Raw genomic sequence first — 18861 nt, forward strand, 5'->3', positions numbered from 1 at the left:
CAACAGGCATCACAGGCATCAGAGAAACCGAACATTTTACGGTGCCGCATGGCTTCCCTACGGCAAGCAACAGTGCATCTGCCTTGCTAGGCTGTATCTATTCAGCAATTATAGAGAGAAGTTCAGTTTTCCAAAGCTATTAAACCAACATTACCAAATCTCCCAAATTTCCCACCCCCAGCCCCCTTTCTTGAAAGCGCCCGCTATTATTTGCTCTTGTGCCATTTATATTTCTGGGTATTTAACTTTTCCAAGACCAGAGGCAACAATACCTACTTGCAAAAACATGTACAATGGAAATGGTTGTCAGGAAGAGCCTCATTCCTTGGACTATCACACTGCATGAGGCCACTGCTGGGCTCAATAAACCATATTTAGTCATGGGAAACAACCTGTCACCCCAGTGGTTAATTGATAAAAATACGCTGTCATTGTAACTGCATCATCGCTTCCACAACTGAACAGAGTAGTGACAGTGTGGCAACAAACTTGATATGTGACTACCAACCTTCACCTTATCACGTCACAGGGAAAGTTGTAGTCATTTTTTTTTCATTTTTTTTTTGTTTTTTACATAAATGGGAGATCATAACAACGTGCTCCCTAAACAGTTCACTGGATGGTTGGCCCATTTCACTTGCACATTGCTTTCCAGTGAGCGTGCAATCAAACACAAATACAAGAGCACACACACATACTCTTCTTTTCAATCACTTCTAGCTGATGCTGGAATCCCACTCTCAGCATGAGTAACAGCAACGTATCAAGTCCCTGATACTTACAGCTAAATTGTCAGCTCCTAAATTTCCACCAGGCCAGACTGCCAGTTCCACCCTAATGTCTTCAAGTAGCTGAGCCTCTAACTCAGCCGCATGAGCCCAAACATCCACGCTAGCTCCTGTTTCCCTCAACCATGCAAAAGCATCTCTCTCTAGCGAAGCTTTTACAGGCTGAATCCCCAGCACCACAACCACCACGTACTCCATCTACATGCCCAACCCCATGTAGTCTCCCACAACTGGAGCCTGCATGTCTTCTGCAGACGAAGCCACCACAGCCTCCCACTTGTCCCTCACAGACAGAGCCCTCCAGCCTCCAGGTCCCCCACAGGCTCACCCTAAATGTTATGCTTGTAGTCAAGCTTAGATGCCAGTCACAAAAGACACATCTTCCTGCCTGTTCAGTCCCTAGCCTCAGTTTCTCTCCGTTGATTCCCTTGCAAGCGCCTATAACCTGAACCCAGCTCCCCCATTTCCTACATATTTACCTCCTCTGGGACTTCATAGCTAGGTCACACAGAAGGTGGGACACCCAACCCTCCCTCCTCTTGCAGGCCACCTTTGCTTTTAAACCCCCCTACTCCCTGCACACCGGCACATGCCCAACCTCTCTCCCCAGGCCGAGCTCCCCCACACTCGCCAGCGGAGCCCCCAGAACCCCTCTGCCACGGCCACTCCCCCCGCCACTCCCCGCGTCCCCGTCCCACAGCCCCGCATCGGCTCCAGCCTTCTCTACACCAAAACCCCAACGCAGACGCCCCCGCCGCCCGCCCGGACAGGCCGCCCCCCGCCAGCACCCTCCCGCCCCGCTCCCCTCCACGCCGCCCCCCCGGGGCCCGGCGCCCCCGCCGAGAGGCCGGCCGCCTCGGTCCCCCCGCCAGGGCACGGCCCCGGGGCGGAGGCCCCGCCGCGGGCCCCCCGAGCTGCCCCGGCCCTAGGGAAGGATACTGTCCCGACTCCAGTAAACGCCTCCGCCCGGCCCGGCGGCCACCTCCGCCATCTTGAAACAACCGCCACTCCCAGAGTGCCCCCCGCCGCCCCCCCAGCGCTCGCCGCCCATTGGCTGCCCGCGCCGGCTTCGCCTTGCCACTGCCGGGGGGGGCCGCCGGGCGCTGCCGGCAGGCGGGGCAGAGGGGCACGCTGGGAGTCGTAGTCCTCCGAGCGCGGGCTGAGGAGGGGCCCGCGCTCCCGCGGAACTACCGCTCCCGTCAGGCCGCCTGAGGCTTCCCGCCCGCCATAGGCCGACCGAGGCGTCGGCCGGGAGAACTACGATTCCCAGCGCGCCTCGCGGCGCGGCCGCGGCTACAGGGCGGGAGGAAGGACAAAAGGGGCTATGCCCCCCTCCCCGCGCACGCCCCATCGGCCTCTCTTGCGTACCGGGGCGTTGGCGGCGAGGGGAGCCGGCAGCGGCGTGCGGAGGATGGAGGAGAAGCCCTCCGCCAGCATCAAACCCTACCTGGACAAGCTGACGCTGGGGGTGACGCGGATACTGGGTGAGCCCCTCGCGCTTGGGGTGGCCGCTCGCTTGCCATGGAAACCTCCCGGGGGCGGGAAGGGGCGCCTCCCGCGGCGCTCAGGGCGGGGGCCCCGGGGCGGCCCTGCCAGGCCTCGGCCCTGCCAGGCCTCGGCCCTGCCTCGGGTCCCCGCCCCGGGTCCCCGCCCCGAGGCGCCTGCAGCAGCGGGGGGGCCGGGCCCGGCTGCCCGTGCCGGCCCTGCAGCCGGGAACCGCGGGGCGAGCCCGGGTACCAGGCCCGGGGCCCTGCAGCGTTGGGAACCACGGTGCTGCTGGTTGAATCAGCGGCAGAAATCCTGAATCTCCCGACTTAGCAGAGCCATACAGTTTCAAAAAAAATCAAAGAAAGACAAAGTAGTGTTTTATTCAAAATCGTGCATAATTTGTAGCCTCTGTTGTCACACAGGGTCTGCAGGTAGCGCGCCCGATGGAAGCAGTTCAGCGTGGTGCAGTGTTCTGGCAGAAGACTGTGAACCTGCTCAGGATCAGCTCCCCATAAGTAGTCACACAGCAGCTTGCTCCCATACCCTGGGACTTTTTCCACAACATGCCCTGGTTGCCAGCTCTGTATTTTGCTCTGGTCTTGAGCCTTCTTGCACCCCTGCAGTTCCCTTTGAAGTTCAGCAGGACTGTAAGGCTTTCAGCATATAACATTAAGGCTTCTCAGACAAAACTTTACTCATGGCAGTAGAATCACAAGAATTGGTGAAAGTATTTGCATGTGTAAAGGATTTTAGCATCAGACCTTTCATCTGTCAGCAGCTTGGGGCACAGAACTGTCATATTTGTATGGCTGGAAAGCAGTACGTCTATCCCAAGCAATGCGAATGACAGTACTACAAATTGCAGTTCCAGAACTTCTTCCTATGAATTTTAAAGCCAAAAGTGACCACTGTAATTACCTCACCCAGCCACTGTATTGAAGGACAGTGAGCTTCATCTGGTAACCTAAGTGTATCGCTAATTGCGCCTGTTTTTAGATAGTTGCTCAGACAGATGAGATTAAAAGGTCAGGGGAAAATTCTTGTTGTGGGCTTCAGTGAGTACAGGATTTCATCCTCAATCTCTGTTCAGCATTCTCTTACTGAGAACTTATTGGACTTCTTGGGGGGTTTTGGTTTGTCCTTTTGGTTTTCCAGTTGTGAGGTCAGGATAACATTATCATTCTGCTCTGTGAGAGCATTAAAAAGGTGAAACTACTGATGATCAACCATCATGGCTAATGCTTCTTTGAAGTAGCTCTTTTTAAAAAATTGCTAGCCCTACCCACATTTTCACCACTAAGGCTCAGATGTACAAGATCTGCATGATGTTAACTATGTCCAAAATTAATGTTGCCATGTAGACTGTTTTGGGTAAGTATGTTATTTACACCAGCAAGACATGGCTATGCAGGTTTGGCTCTGAAAGTCCTGTAGCATCTCTTGCACATGGAAGGTGTTTCCTGGTTTGTGTTTGGGTTTTTTTTTTTGTTTTTCTGTCTGTACCTCTGACGACTTGTATTGTGCCATATAGTGATGCGCACCCCAGTCCATTGCCGTGATGTTTTACTCTGGTTCTTTTCTCTGTTTCTCCACTCCTTCTAGGAATTTTGCACGTTTTTTCCCAGTGAAGTGATCCAAAGCATGTAAATTGTGCCACCATATTAATTAGAATTGCTGAACTAATTGGGAAACATTAGCAATCTGTTCAGTGTTTGTTTCTTTCAAATAACAAAGGGTATCTCATTCAGAAAGATGCCTTGCTCGGTAGTTTGCAGCACTTGAAACCATCTTATTATAAATCTTCTTTTGGGAAGTCTCATGAAGCCAATAGATACTTTTCTGCATACCATAACATAAAAGCAGTAATAGGCTTTTAACTCTGTTCAGTTTGTGAAGTATTTTTTTCAGGAGATAGAAATGATTATGTAATGAAACTCAACAAACTCCTTTTAAGCAAGAAAATTTTGCACATACAGTATACGGGAGCTTGAGGCCCAATTTTCCAATACTTTTGTGAACAAATGTTCATGGCACCATTTCAAAAACCCTCCTTTAAACATTCTATATGTGAAGTTGCGGGAAGGAGGAGGTTGTTTTGATTTTTTTTTTTAACTTGTAGTCTCTGTGGAAATCCCTACAAGGTGGGAGATTTCTCACAAGCATTATGGAGGTTATAATCCGAGGAAAAAAGAGAGACATCTTTCCCATTGCCAGTATGATCTGTTTTGCTGAGGTTCTATGACTAATAGCAAATTCCAGAAAGGTCGATTGCTCACAACTAAATCTGAATGGAAGGTGTTAGCTGTTCTGGACTGCCCAGAGCAGGACCATACTTCACTATTTAGAGTCTTTATTAGATAAGAGTGTAACTATTCAGACATTTTAAAAAGATGCTGAGAGTTTATCCAACTTACAGACAGTATTAGCGTTACTGTAAGGACTGATAATGCTGTGATTTCCTGCTTCAGCTTTGTGTCAGACCATTACATTGACTCTTTCTGATGAATACTGCAAAGCATTTTTGGAAGCTTCCAGATGAAAGAGGACAGAGTTTACCGTGATTTTGATTCAGAATAGTTAATAGGGAGGAGTCTCTGAACTAGTGAAGCTTTGTACTATATCTTTTGTGTAACCTAGGCGGCTTCTTTATTTCTTCCATCTGGAAGAAAAAGCAACCCATGGCAAACTTCTTCTTTTCCTCATTGATGTGTAATGGAGCTTCTGTCCATTCCTACACACGTGTTAAATGTGATGTTCAGTTTACCCACAGGATATTTTTAAGATGCAATTTCTCTTTCTTTTGATCTTGGATTTGGTTCAGAGCTCTTTAGAAGTTGCAGTTCTCTCGTTCCTAGACAACTTCTTTGACTGATATGATATTTAATCTTCTGTCATCCCAGCTGAGCCGTTGTGCATGATGAATTAAACATCCCTGCTGTTTTCTTTGATCACAGAAATAACAATTACTCTGTTACTATAATCTCTTAACTTGTCATAAGGCCTGCATAGCTTAGATGGAAAAGACCGGTTAGATCATTGATTCCACACATTTCTTTAGAAGCAGAATACATATGGACAGCTTATATTTGAAAAAGAGACAGATCCCCCTGCCTTGCACCCACCTGTCTGAAGTGAAACTTGGCGAAACATCAGAGTCGTCTGTGTGTTGGGGCCCCGCATTGGCCAGAAAGATTACCTAGGTGATTTACTATGATTTTGGTTTTTTATTTTTTTCTGTCTTTAACTTGGAGTTTGGTTTTCTGGTGCTATGTTTTGTTTTCTAAGTTATCTGACAATGTAACAATCGATACTTCCAATTAAAGTGAGGTTTAGACTTCCTGAAACTGAGTGCTGCTCTTCCACCAGCAGAACAGACAAGGGCAACACCTTTGCTAGAATTAAAAGCCCAGCACTGGAGATAAAAACCAAACCAAAGCTCTCTGGTGCCTGCCTTTCCTGTCTAGTGCACTGTGTATGTTTTACCAGAAAGCAATTATAATGTGTGACTGCTTTGGGTGCCAGTACTTTCACAGCAGAGCCGGTCTTGAAAGCCCTGCATAATGATCACTTCTACTCCACAGCCCTGTGTGCTGGGCTTGCAATTCCCACAATAAGTTAGTAGTCTTTCTGGACCTGATCCAAAGTGAATGAAGTCAGTGGGAACTGTTTCAGTTGGCTGTAGATGAAGTAAAACATTATAAAATAGTAAGTGCAAGGGAGACTGTTCTGCCATCGCACACCTGCAAGGATAGCACCATGTAGATTAGTATCTTGCGTTTATATAGCATTCCTTCCCATAAAATACTCAGATATCTGATTTTTTCATAAATGATGGGTTCAGTGCTCATGACAAATTTGCAGGTGTCCAGCTGGGATTCCAGAGGACTGATGTTTGCTCATGCAGGTCCCTTCGGCAGGGTCACATTCTGCATCTGTTCAAACCCATCGAATCCAGCGCTGAAGCGTGCCCAACTTTGTGGAATATGGTTGTTAGCAATTCGCAACAACACTGCACATCTGGCATCAAGCTGAGAATATCCTACCCAACTGAAACCAGAGGGCGCTGTCGTGGTTTAACCCCAGCCAGCAACTAAGCACCACACAGCTGCTCACTCACTCCCCCCTGGTGGGATGAGGGAGAGAATCAGAAGAATAAAAGTGAGAAAACTCGTGGGTTGAGATAAAGACAGTTTAATAGGTAAAGCAAAAGCCGCGCACACAAGCAAAGCAAAACCAGGAATTCATTCACTACTTCCCATCGACAGGGAGGTGTTCAGCCATCTCCAGGAAAGCAGGGCTCCATCACGCGTAACGGTTACTTGGGAAGGCAAATGCCATCACGCTGAACCCCTTCCTTCTTCTTCCCCCAGCTTATATACTGACCATGACACCATACGGTATGGAATAGCCCCTTGGCCAGTCTGGGTCAGCTGTCCTGGCTGTGCCCCCTCCCAGCTTCTTGTGCATCTCGCAGAGCATGGGAAGCTGAAAAGACCATGACTGGTGTAAGCGCTATTTAGCAACAACTAAAACATCCGTGTGTTATCAACATTATTCTCATACTAAATCCAAAACACAGCACTATACCAGCTACTAAGAAGAAAATTGACTCTATCCCAGCTGAAACCAGGATAAGTGCGCTTACAAAGAAAGATTCATCTCTCTTTCAGAGTTTGCCCAGGAACACATGGTTGATTTTTCCATGAATCCTCTGCAAAAGATTGTACTTGGAATACAAAATGCGTGTGTGTGTATATATATGTGTATATATGTTTGTAAAAAACATCAAAGGATGGCATCATGTGCAGCACTTAGGTATTTTCATGCCAAGACATGCTGAGTACAGTTACACACAAAAAAGAAAGCAACTGCTCAGTCACCAGCACAATGCTTGCAGTCATTAATGCCTTATCCCCAGCTGTCAGTCAGCTTAACTTGCAAAATTGTCTGGCTCTCAGTGCTTGCTGTCACCCGTGCCAGCTGCAAACATGCTCCTCTTTTCCTTTTAGAGACTTCTCCAGGAGTTGCTGAGGTGACGTTTGTGGAAAAGGAGCCAGCTGAACGCCACACAATCATTTCATGGGAGCAAGTGAGTATTTTCGTGTTAATACTGCAGTGAGGTCAGTCTGAATGTGCAGCAGCCCATGGAGAATGTCAAATGCAATGGTTACCTTGTGTTTGTTTGTGAGACAGCCCGTTACCAAGTTTGATGCACAATGGAGTCTAAACAGATTTTTTTTTTTTTTTTTTTTAATTCGGGTATTACTATGTTTTTTTTGACTATCACATGCACCTGATCTGTTAGAGAAACACCATCACTGTGAGTATATTCAGGACAACTCTAAGAAATCACATAACTGTAGTAGGCAGCAACAGTGGTAACTCAGTGGAGAAGAAATATTGTTCTGACTCACGTCTGAAACCATTTTCCAGCTCCCTTTCAAACAAAATGAAGAAGCTCTTTATTATTCATGGCCATTAAAGGTAAAGGCCTCAAGCTGGAAAATACCACTGAGCCACACAGTTCGTTCCAGTTATTTATTTCTCTTTTCAGTCTCAGCTATTCATTTCCATTTCTCATAGCCTCTCCTTCTACCTCCTGTTTGGCTAACTGACCCAGTTTTTTGGCCAAGGCATGCCCCGTTGCCTGTTCTAGCAGACTATGAAGGACATGTGCTACCTTGACTCCACTGACCTCGCTGCATCAGAGTGCGTGACCAGAGGGCTCCTGAATACTGTTGTGTGACTCTGGTAGGCAGAGATGGCATTTTTGGTCCCCTTTTTGAATATACATGTGTTTATCAACCCCATGACCATGGGGGAATAACTGCTTTCTAGGTATCACTCATATCTAGGGAAGGGACAGTAGAAGCTGACTGCCCTTTGGAAAGGGGCATGGCAGAGGATAGAGTTGAGTGAATCGTCCTCCCTCTGCTCCAACCCTGGCTATACCCTACTGCACATGCTCCCAGAGCCTGCATTTGTTACCACTACATAAAATAACTTCCCTTTTGGAGACACCTTGCCATTTACAGTTTTTCCTAAACAGCAGGGAAAAATCTTGCGCTAGTTTTGGTAATGACCTATCCCAATTAATGATATTTATCAAGAATTTATAAATCCAGGTCAGAATGTATGTGCTGTAAACCTGTGTTATTTACTGAAACTTGTACAGTAGCCAGCAACTGTGGTCAGGCAGAAATGTCCAGTTTTTCAGGTTTGTATGAACGGATTGTGATTTCCCATAGCTGTTGTTCAGGTGTCAGATTAACTGGGCTGGAAAGTCTGAGGCACGCTGACTGTGAGCCAGCTCAGGTCTGGGAGCAGCAGGGTGACATTCACTCATTCTTCTGTTGAGTGGAGAGGACTGCTTCTCCTGAAGACCGTATTGCTCTCATTTTCAGGTGCTCCTACTCCTCCGAACTAAATTGGGTTTGTTTCAACACTGGGCTATTCTTGTAAAGCCAAGCTTTGAAATGCTGTAGCCAAAGCACTTCGCTCCAAAGATGTCAAAACAAAACTTCAGCTTCCTTCCCCCACCCCAGTGATGGACTAAGTTAACTGTGAAAGTAAACGGTGAAAATTAAGTAGATACAGTTGAGCCGGACTGCTAATGGTGAAGGACTTCGCTATCTGTTTCTTTGCTTTTGGTTCCAGTTGCATTGACAAAACCTGAAATCTCCCGTCTCAAATTAAAAGATAACTATTTTCTTTTTCTGTTTTTTCTTGAGCTTTGGGGATGAAGTCTGATATCTAAAACAGTCCACGCAACTGCAGTATGCCCTGCGGTGATGATTAAGTGCAAAGCACTCAGCACTTCACAACGCCTTTCCAGGATGAACTTGCACCTCACTTTTCCTCAAACTCATCCTGCTTGAATTTGAATACAAGTTTTTGTGTACCTAATGTTCACTTTTATCACTGTTTTTTTTTCCGTAGCCACTAGGTGGCAATACTTATGCACGTAATCATTTCTCCATAGTTGAGATTTTAACAAGATCTTGTCACAGTCTGTGTTTTTAACTCCCCTCTACGTCTTTTGCTATGAAAGTATTTGCAGGGGTTTTTGTGCAATGTAGGGAAAACTGGTCAAACTATTCCCAAAATTACATTCTTTTTCCCAAAAAACCCTCTCTCTTCATTGAGACTCACCAAATAAAAGCTCTATTCCTAAGACATGTTCACTTTTTTTTCTAGAAGTAATTTTTCCAGTCCTATTTCAGTTTTGCAATAGAAAGGTGTTTCTGCTGAGAGAATCTATGGTATTCAGAAACTCTTAAAAGAAAATCAATCTTTTTTAATTATGAATGATTAAAATTATATTCTAATAATGCTAGCAATATGCATTTTTTTTCTCCATCAGCTGGGTTTGTTACATTGTGCTGTGTCCGGTTTGTGCTAGTATTTAACTGGATACTACGATGGAAGTTTTAAAATCTTAGATCAGCCTGTTAAATGTCCATTAGCTGCCATGGGGCTTTGCAGGGGAAGGTGAGCTTCATGACAAGAGACAGTGCAGTAAGACAGTAGGAGAGCAAAAGAGATTTTTTCCAAGGCTTTCTGCAGAGGCATGAAGAGCTGTTAAGTCTTACACTTCAGGAAATCAAACCTGAAATCAGTCCTGAATATTACTGGAAATCAGCACACTCGCAAAAATATTTAAGGTATATGATTGTCAGGTGTTTACATGGGTAGAATTGCTTCCCCAAAACTTTCAAGCAGTTTAAAATATTTTAATAAAAACAGATAATTTTTTCACCTTTCACAATATTTAGACCTACCAAGATGTTATCTTTTCTCCAAGAAAGTGAGGCTAGCAATAGAAGGAGGAGTAGAGACAGAGTTACCAGGTCACTGGAACACCACGTCTAATAACTGTATATCATCGTATGAACCTGTTTCCACTCCTAAATTAGGCTGGCAGCTGCCCTGCTCTGCTCCATGTGCAGTTTTAAAAGTAGGTGTTATACTAAAATATTGCTAGGAGGCACTCTGGTATCTGCAGGGACAATGTCTGAACCACATTTTCTTTTTGCCTCAACCAGAAGAGAAATACGTCACTCACATCATTGTTTTAGTTTTCAAAAAATAGAAAATTGCATTCTGTTAGGTGGAGCTAAAGGTCCCAGAACTCAGCACCACAGCAGGCCAAGCAAAATGAAGGCGGTCATTTTGCCTGTTCCTGTAATTGGCTTGTTAGCAGTCCCTGCACTGCCCCTGGCTGGCTGTAAGTGATCCCTGCCCATGACATTGCTGGAGCATTAATATTCTACAACTCTACACAGGAAATTTGTTGTTTCTCCTTGTGCACTTTGTCTACAAAGATTCATTTTTTCTCTGATAAAACCATAAAAAAGCCCTCAAGCAGTCTGCTGCTTTCCTGTTGTGGACTATCTTAGGCTGCCAGACAATTTAGAAACTCTCTGCATCTAAATCTCAGTGGCAACTGTGGTGGTGGTTTCTGGCTACTCTAGAAATCTTCTTTGTTGCTTCTACGATATTTCTTTTTGACTCAAAAGTATGCATGCAGGCATGCGCATCCACAGGGGTCCTTCTTGCCATCCTCCTTGTAATGTCCTCCCTCAGCATTAGGCAAGCCTGCCAGCCTTGATCCCCAGGAGCACAGAATCTGCCCGTCTTGAACCTGCCTTGTGGCCCTGACCATGGGATGACCAGTGGATTCAGCAGAACTAATGCATGAGGAAAGGTATATTTCTTCCAGCTGCATAACAGGGGAGAGGCTGGAGGACTTCTGGGAGGTGGATAGTGTTTCTGACAGTGTTCCCCTCCTGTGGGGCCTTATAATACACTGATTAAAAAATTGGCTATACAACACCGTCCTCAAGAGAATTGCCAAATCCTGTCCTCTGCCGCAGGGCACAGGTCTACCCCAGCCCTGTGCCTGTCAGGGCAGGAAATCCAAGCAAGGTGATCTCCTGGGACCCCCCCCCAGATCAAATTTATAAAAGCTGCGAGAAGAATGTCTCAGTATGTTACATAAATTAACGTCTTCTGCATTCACTGGCAGCTAGGGCAGACCAGTCATGAAACAGCACGACATTAGGGAGAGAGAAAGGTGTTGGCTGATGTGCTCTGCTATGTGGAAGCCCTGAGAAGTGACACAAATCCCTTCCTTCTCTCCCCAGAAGTTGGATAAAACTCATTCAGTTTTTTAAAGAAGTCTCTCTAGAGCGATATACTTTAACTGCTGTCCATTTCTTTAGTATATTTGCTTGGGAAGCATTGTTACAACAGTGCTTTAAGTGAATTGCCATATGTCAGTGTTTTAGCTCTGCATCCAGTGCTGATCAGGTCTTGGCAGCAAGACTACCCTGGTTCTAATATTCTCTTTCCTCAATGGACTGTGCTTTCTTGGGAGACCATTTGGGGATATTATGGACAATAAACAGAAGAAATAGACCTCACGCACCATATTGGGCACTTGGGACATTTTGTTTTATGAGCTGATGAGTGTAACCAGATGACTGGAATGAAAACAGCTGCTTGCCAGGGCTGTGGTTAAGCCACTTCTGGCACGTTGTTAGGAATATTGTATTTTATGGGGCTGGAGATCACAACCCTGGTAACTTCCAGTTGAGCAGGGGGAGTACAGAGCTTGAGAAGCTGTTTTTAATACGTAGTAGTGGCTTGTTTCTCTGACTCTGCTGTTAGAAGGCCACTGTTTTGAAGTCATAGGATCATGTGGCTAAGCATAATATGACAGATTAGTCAATCCTTTCCGTCAGATGGGAGAGATGGATATCAGTGAAGCTTTCTATATAGAGGCCTTTTCCTACAGACCCCAGATTTGCTCAGGTACAGCATTTTCCACCCGTGTATTTTGCACCATCGTTTGGAAAGTCATGCAAAGGGACATGGTTAGGAGAATCCTAAAATAAAGTGAGGAGGGCAGCCATTTGGAGAAACATGCACATGTTGATCTTTCCATCCAGAAAAGGAGGATTCAGAGCAGAAGGCCTATCCAGATGTGATTTTTTTCCTTGTCTTAATCAGCTATGTTTGTTAAATTGGGCTGTGTCCTGTTTGTGCTAGTATTTAACTGGATACTACAGTGGAAGTTTTAAAATCCTAGATTTTGTCATCCCAATGGATCTGGTTCTCCTGCTTAGAGGAGAACGCCCACTGAAGTCAAGAGAGCTGTTCCCATATGTATTTTTACTGCTGGGGTAGATTAGTTAAAATTGCGGGGGTTGAAATGGACTGAAAGTGCTGTGTAAACATTTATACTTTTCTGAGGCTTTGTAGCAGGTCTGTTGTATTTTCTTTCTTCGTAGTTTTAAACCTAGTCACTGTGCTTACAGCTACAGCTTGAAATCAGCAGTGGTGAAAGCACAGCATGAAATTATAAATATTTAGGACTGAGAAGAACCCACAGAAGAAGGTGTGTTTGTTAAAGGCATTTGAAGAACTTCAGATATGTCCATGTGGTTTAGTAATCTTCTGAAACTTATGACCAGGGCCTCAGCCATCAGCAGGCTCTTATCAAAGGACGATAAATTCTTCTCAAAACAAAGTTTCTACAGTATCAGATTCTCTGTTTTAATACCTGCGAAGATTTTCCCTACCTGGGTTACAAAAGCACTGTGCTAGTGACCAGGCTGCTGATGGGGCAAGTAAAGTGACCTGCCCTATTGCAAGCTGCAAAGCCATTAATATCTGACTCAGCAGCAGCAGAATCTGTCGGCATAAGTGGATATGCTTAGAAAGTAAGTTAAAACGCAGCAGTGAAGGTTGTGGGTGGGTTAGAGGGTCCTGCACAGTGTATACACCACAGCTTAGGGGACAGGGACTGTAGCAGCTCAAAGAAAGTGACTGTGAATAAGGCTTTAAAAGGCAGAAGGGCTGCCCTTGTCCTAGGGGAGAGGGGGACGTGGACAGGAGGAGGCCAGCGCCTTCCCTTGCTCATGCCAGTCACTGATGACCAGAGGCCAGTGTTGCAGCTGGATGCACAGCTGGCAGGTAGCTTCTGCTGGATAGATGCATTGAGGCAACATCAGGGCAGATAACTGGATATGCACAAGTTGCAGACATGGGGAAGAATCTGATCAGCATCTCTTGAGATGTTACAAATTTGTGCTCCAAGTGAAGCAGAGCTACATGAACTGCGTGTGCATGTTTCTCTTCCTTAGCTACTGGTTACCAGAATATTCTTCCTTTATTTTATGAGACTTTGAATGTTATGTTTTCTAGTAGCTGTAAGGAGGTAGTCCCAGCAGAAGCACAATATTGGAAAGCTATTAGAATCATAGAATCATAGAATTGTTAAGGTTGGAAAAGACCCTTAAGATCATCTAGTCCATTAACCTAGCACTGCCAAGTCCACCACTAAACCATGTCCCTAAGCCCCACATCTACCTGGCTTTTAAATACCTCCAGGGATGGAGACTCAACCACTTCCCTGGGCAGCCTGTTCCAGTGCCTGACTGCCCTGTCAGTGAAGAAGTTTTTCCTAATATCCAATCCAAACCTCCCTCGGCACAAATTGAGGCCGTTTCCTCTCGTCCTATCACTTGTTACGATGGAGAAGAGACCGACCCCCACCTCGCTACAGCCTCCTTTCAGGTAGTTGTAGAGAGCGATAAGGTCTCCCCTCAGCCTCCTCTTCTCCAGGCTCAACAACCCCAGCTCCCTCAGCCGCTCCTCACCAGCCCTGTGCTCCAGACCCTTCACCAGCTTCATTGCCCTCCTCTGGACACGCTCCAGCACCTCAATGTCCTTCTTGGAGTGAGGGGCCCAACACTGAACACAGGACTCGAGGTGCAGCCTCACCAGTGCCAAGTACAGGGGCACTATCACCTCCCTGGTCCTGCTGGCCACACTGTTCCTGATACAAGCCAGGATGCCATTGGCCCTCTTGGCCACCTGAGCACACTGCTGGCTCATGTTCAGGCAGCTGTCGACCAACACCCCCAGGTCCTTTTCCGCCAGACAGCTCTCCAGCCACTCCTCCCCCAGCCTGTAGCGTTGCATGGGGTTGTTGGGACCCAAGTGCAGGACCTGACACTGAGCCGTGTTGAATCTCATACAGTTGGCCCCAGCCCATCGATCCAGCCTGTCCAGGTCCCTCTGTAGGGCCTTCCTACCCTCCGGCAGATCCAACGTCCACCCAACTTACTGTCAGATTAACATCTGACTTCTTTGCTTTCTCCAAAGCAATTCTGTAACTACTCCAAAACCCACCCAGGCCTCTGAGGCCAAGCTGTGAATACCTACCTGAATAACATCTTGATCAGTTGCAGGGTAAGCGTATATGAGGGACAGCACTACTGACCTATAAATGTTCTGAAAGTTTATAATTCTGTGTTTTCTTGCTTTGAGTGTCAACCTCACTGCACAAAGAGCAGGCCATGTTCAACAACATGTCTTTGAAACTTGCTGAATGAAAGAAGTAACACCTTTTTCAGAAAAGGCTGAAAATCCTGTCACAAAAGTAGTTGAATTATCATCAGACATGCTGTGTTGCAAATCTCACATTAGTTGTCCATTTTCCCTGTAAAATGAGGCTCCCAGAGTCCTGTGGTTATAAAGAGGTCTCAGATCAACATTTTAAAGAAGAAGTTGTCTATCCTCCTGGTTTAATGACAAAGCTTGACCCTCAGGGGGCTCATTTGTGTCATTGTTCCTGAGCAGATTTAAAAGCACATGGGACTGAAAAGGGAGAATGACCACAAGTTGCAACTTGGAGGTTCAGGCTGCAATTAGAAAAACTTTTCCACAGGGTGGGTGGTGCAGCCCTTTGACAAGTCAATGCAGAGATTGTGGAACATGCATCATCGGAAACTGTCCTGAGTTTTGGGGTCTGATTCTTTTGAAGTTTTAAGTTTGAGAATACTTTAAATGCAGACTCACTCCAGTCTTTCTCTATCTGTTTTTTCTCTAAAACAATTACAAACAAAAAACCAGATAGCTCTTTTAGTCATGCGTGTTGCTTGTCTTCTTAAAATTGACAGTCTTCTGTACTGTTTTGTTTTATGTTCTTGACACATCGACAGGAACGGAGGGTCGCTGGTCTGCAGCTGGACCTGTCACCAGGAGCAGTGCTTGCAATTGCCTATAGCTCTTTGGGCTTCTTGTTGTTCTGAGCATTAAGCCTTTATCCTTCCTTCCTCATATTTGTTGTTTAGCTGAAGAATCTAAGTTAAGAAAGACTCCTTCCACAACCAAGATAGATAGGTATAGGAGAAGGGTCCTGGTTCTTAGAAGCACTCTCAGCAGCTCACTGGAGTTGCTTCCTTCACTGTTGGCTCAGAAGGAAGCAGGCTTAGAAGCCCCAGCCAAGCGCTGCAGTTTGGTGGGGTGAAGCCAGACCAGCAGGTTTGTGAGACTGACTCTATGTGTATTTGCACACATACTGTTTGTTAAGTGAAACATCAAAGCTGCTTGACTATGTGCAACTATTGAGTCCGTGCTTCTCTCACCTACTTGGAACTGAAATCCCTCAGAAGGAGAGTCCTTGTGCTAATATTATACATGGTTTAGTGGAACAGGTAGGTTTAGTCTGATTTCACTTAAAGCAAAACTCTACTCTTGTAAGCCATATGTATGAAAAAGCCAATTGTTCTTATATATGATCTTGGAGTAGCTTTTAGTGTTAAAGGATGATATGTCATCTCAGTTGGGGAGCAATCCTGTAATAATCTTGTGGTGACTGGCTGCTCATTGTGAAATTTTCCCAAGTCATCTTTGTTAATACAGTAGCACAGACCCAAGAAATATGCAGTTTTCTCTCAAGGTTTTAGGATGAGATATCTGAACTGATTTGAGTCATCTTGGAGTTGAACAAAACATTTGGTGGCAAATATTTCTGTACCAATATTCAGTTGTTCTTTGGGTTTGAGGCATGTTCTGCATTTTCCCATAATGCTTTGATTGTGATTTGTAGAAAAACTCCTGTGTATTGCCAGAGGATTTAAAGAACTTCTATCTGATGACCGATGGCTTCCAGATGACCTGGAGTGTGAAGACCGATGGTGAGCCCATGTATTCTTCTCCACTGATACTCTCATTTCATTGCAGCCAGTTTTTCCTTTGCAGAATCTCTCTAACTTCAAACTTACTTTCTGTACAGTCAATACACATGTCAGCATCCTGCATTAGTCTGAGCAAAAGCACATGCGCCAAGTCATTTTGAATGAAAAATTAACACCATTCCTTAACTCGCAAAAAAATGAAGTAGTTTGTTTCTGCTAGGCAGCTTGATCAGTGACTACAGAAAACTGACCTCTGAATTAATAAGTGAGTGTAGTTCTGCATGGGATCGTAGACTATTTTAAAGATGTCCTGGTGAGGAAAAAAAAATGACTTCACATCAGAGATCCTTTCCTGATGCAACAGGGCAAAGCCTATTGCTTGCATGTTCTGGACTTCCACAGAATAGATGTGTACACTGAGCACTGGCTAGAAACCAAACAAGTCTTCATGACATAGAATCATAGAATCATAAAGGTTGGAAAAGACCTCTGAGATCATAGAGTCCAACTGTTAACCTAACTGCCTGGTGCACCTCTAAACCATGTCCGTAAGCACCACATCCACACGTTTTTTGAACACTTCCAGGGACTGTGGTTGCACCACTTCCCTGGGCAGTCTGTTCCAATGCCTGACCACTCTCTCCATGAAGAAATTTTTCCTAATATCTAATCTAAACCTCCCCTGGCACAACTTGAGGCCATTTCCTCTTGTCCTATCACTTGTTACTTGGGAGAAGAGACTGACCCCCACCTCACTACAGCCTCCTTTCAGGCAGTTGTAGGGAGCGATAAGGTCTCCCCTCAGCCTCCTCTTCTCCAAACTACACAATCCCAGCTCCCCTAGACACTCCTCATAAGACTTGTTCTCGAGAGACTTGTTCTCTATAGACATAAATACCATTCTGTAATACACTGGTCATCTGTTGACACTCAGATTTAGGTATATAGTTTAAATCTCGTACCTAGGCTGCCTCTGTAGTTCATGGAGAAAGAAGCAGCTCTAGCACATTATCCTATCATAAAGCAGTAGGAAGAGTCACCCTCTGATAATGCCTCTTTCTCATTAAAAAGTGTATGTATGTGCCAGAGCCTGATTCTGCTTTCCACCAGCTAAAGTCCATTCACTGGAGTTATTTCTGGAGTCAGTGGTGGAAGTGAGAACAGAACCAAGTTTTATTGTCTGTCCTTTTTTGGCAAGAATCATGTGGTTTGTTCACTCTGCACTGGAGCTCTGCAGCTATCATCCTGGCTCTTGTTGTCTTCAAGTGAGGTTGTCAAATTGGGCTGTGGACACTGCTCACTTCTGGACATGGGTGTCAAATGCAACGTTTTCCTCAGGAAGTGCAATTTCCTTTCAGAGACAGTTGACACCAGGGCTCTAGCACCTGCACTGAGTCTCATCGTGTTTTAAGCAGGATTTAGTGTGTTGTGACCTCTGAAGAGTCTTGTTCTCAGGGCACACAAGTGCACAGAGACCAAGGCAGCTCACATAACTGTCTTGTTTGAGCAAGCATCCAGTAGTGCTTTCTGAGGCCTTCACACTGGCACGTGGCTAAACAGGGTGCTTGTTGACTTGATGTCTGGTAACAGTACAAGTCCTCGGAAGGAGAGACAAGTGACAAGTCCTCAAGCATTCATTCAAGAACACCCACATGTTGACACTGTCATAAAATCCTGCGTTGGAGTGGGAACCAAGAGGATGTACCCTGAGTAGGTACACGGGGTGGAGGAGGATGAGCAGACCATAAGCCGTGAATGGGTGGGGTGGTTTCTGGTAGGAAGGTCGGCATGGCTGTAGCTAGCCAGGATTTTTAATAGCCAGTTTCACAGGACTGGGCTAACAGCTGCAGCACAGGCTTAGCCAGCAGTGTAATTCTCATACCTGCACAGCTCTGAGATGGTGTTGCATCGCCTGTAAGTGTGAAACTGTGTTTGAAAAAGCCTGGGTTTTGTCCCTGTGGAGCCTGACTTGGTTGAGTGTCCAGGCCTGCTGGCTGTACCCATCTCTTCTGCCCCTCTGTGTTTTAGAAAACGTTGAGTTGGTGTCTGGAGGAAAAGAAATACCTCCTATGCTTTCCTGACACTGGATGTGATTAATGATCAGTCTTATTGCAGATACCCCAATGCCCCTGGGCTCCATGGTGATTAATAGTGTCTCAAAACTATGTCGGCTTGGGGGTTCCTCTATGTACACTCTGCCTAATGCACCAACTCTCGCTGACCTGGAAGATGACACAGACGAGGAAGGTAAGATCCTGTTAACAGGCTAGAAAATGTGCTCTGTCTCATCCCTTTTGCTCTGTTAGGGTAATGTTAGGATATAGCACATGGATATAACAGCAGAAAAGGTCACTCCCAGTAAATGGGATTTTCTTTGTCTCCTGGGCCGGATCTACAATATGTTGTGTTAGTCCCCTACAGCCTTGAGAGGTAGAGTTACATGCTGTGAATCTCATGGGGATTGTTAATGCTGCCAGTCACTAGTATTATTTGCATACTCTTTTAACAGCCTGGCAGCCCTCCTGTTCTGCCTTTTCTCTATTTAAATTTTTAACTGAGGCTTCCTCCAGTGATTCAGCTTCTAAAGTCTTGTG

General features: G+C 45.7%; 2 protein-coding genes across 5 annotated transcripts in view; one reads left to right on the forward strand and one right to left on the reverse strand.

Moving 5' to 3' along the window:
* Positions 1–2392, reverse strand: part of KIAA1328 — a 177230-nt gene extending 174838 nt beyond the window's left edge. Inside the window, exon 1 of one of the 2 annotated variants that reach the window (XM_082335359.1) lies at positions 2236–2392. In XM_082335359.1, coding sequence (XP_082191485.1) covers positions 2236–2311 — 76 coding nt within the window. In that variant the 5' untranslated portion in view covers positions 2312–2392. Of the gene's footprint in view, positions 1–1727; positions 1884–2235 lie in introns of those variants that run through there. The other variant, XM_082335358.1, reaches the window with a different exon arrangement.
* The window catches only part of TPGS2 (tubulin polyglutamylase complex subunit 2), a 35947-nt gene continuing 19077 nt past the window's right edge, over positions 1992–18861 (forward strand). For all 3 annotated transcript variants that reach the window (XR_014230619.1, XR_014230620.1, XM_082335361.1), the window contains exons 1-4: positions 1992–2272; positions 7286–7365; positions 16180–16267; positions 18383–18514. Coding sequence is in view for 1 of the 3 variants with exons in the window: in XM_082335361.1 (XP_082191487.1) it covers positions 2113–2272; positions 7286–7365; positions 16180–16267; positions 18383–18514 (460 nt within the window). In the remaining 2 variants the exon portion in view is untranslated. The remainder of the gene's footprint in view (positions 2273–7285; positions 7366–16179; positions 16268–18382; positions 18515–18861) is intronic.

This window comes from Platalea leucorodia, assembly GCF_965183815.1.
Source record: "Platalea leucorodia genome assembly, chromosome: Z".
NCBI classification, from domain to species: Eukaryota; Metazoa; Chordata; class Aves; order Pelecaniformes; family Threskiornithidae; genus Platalea; species Platalea leucorodia.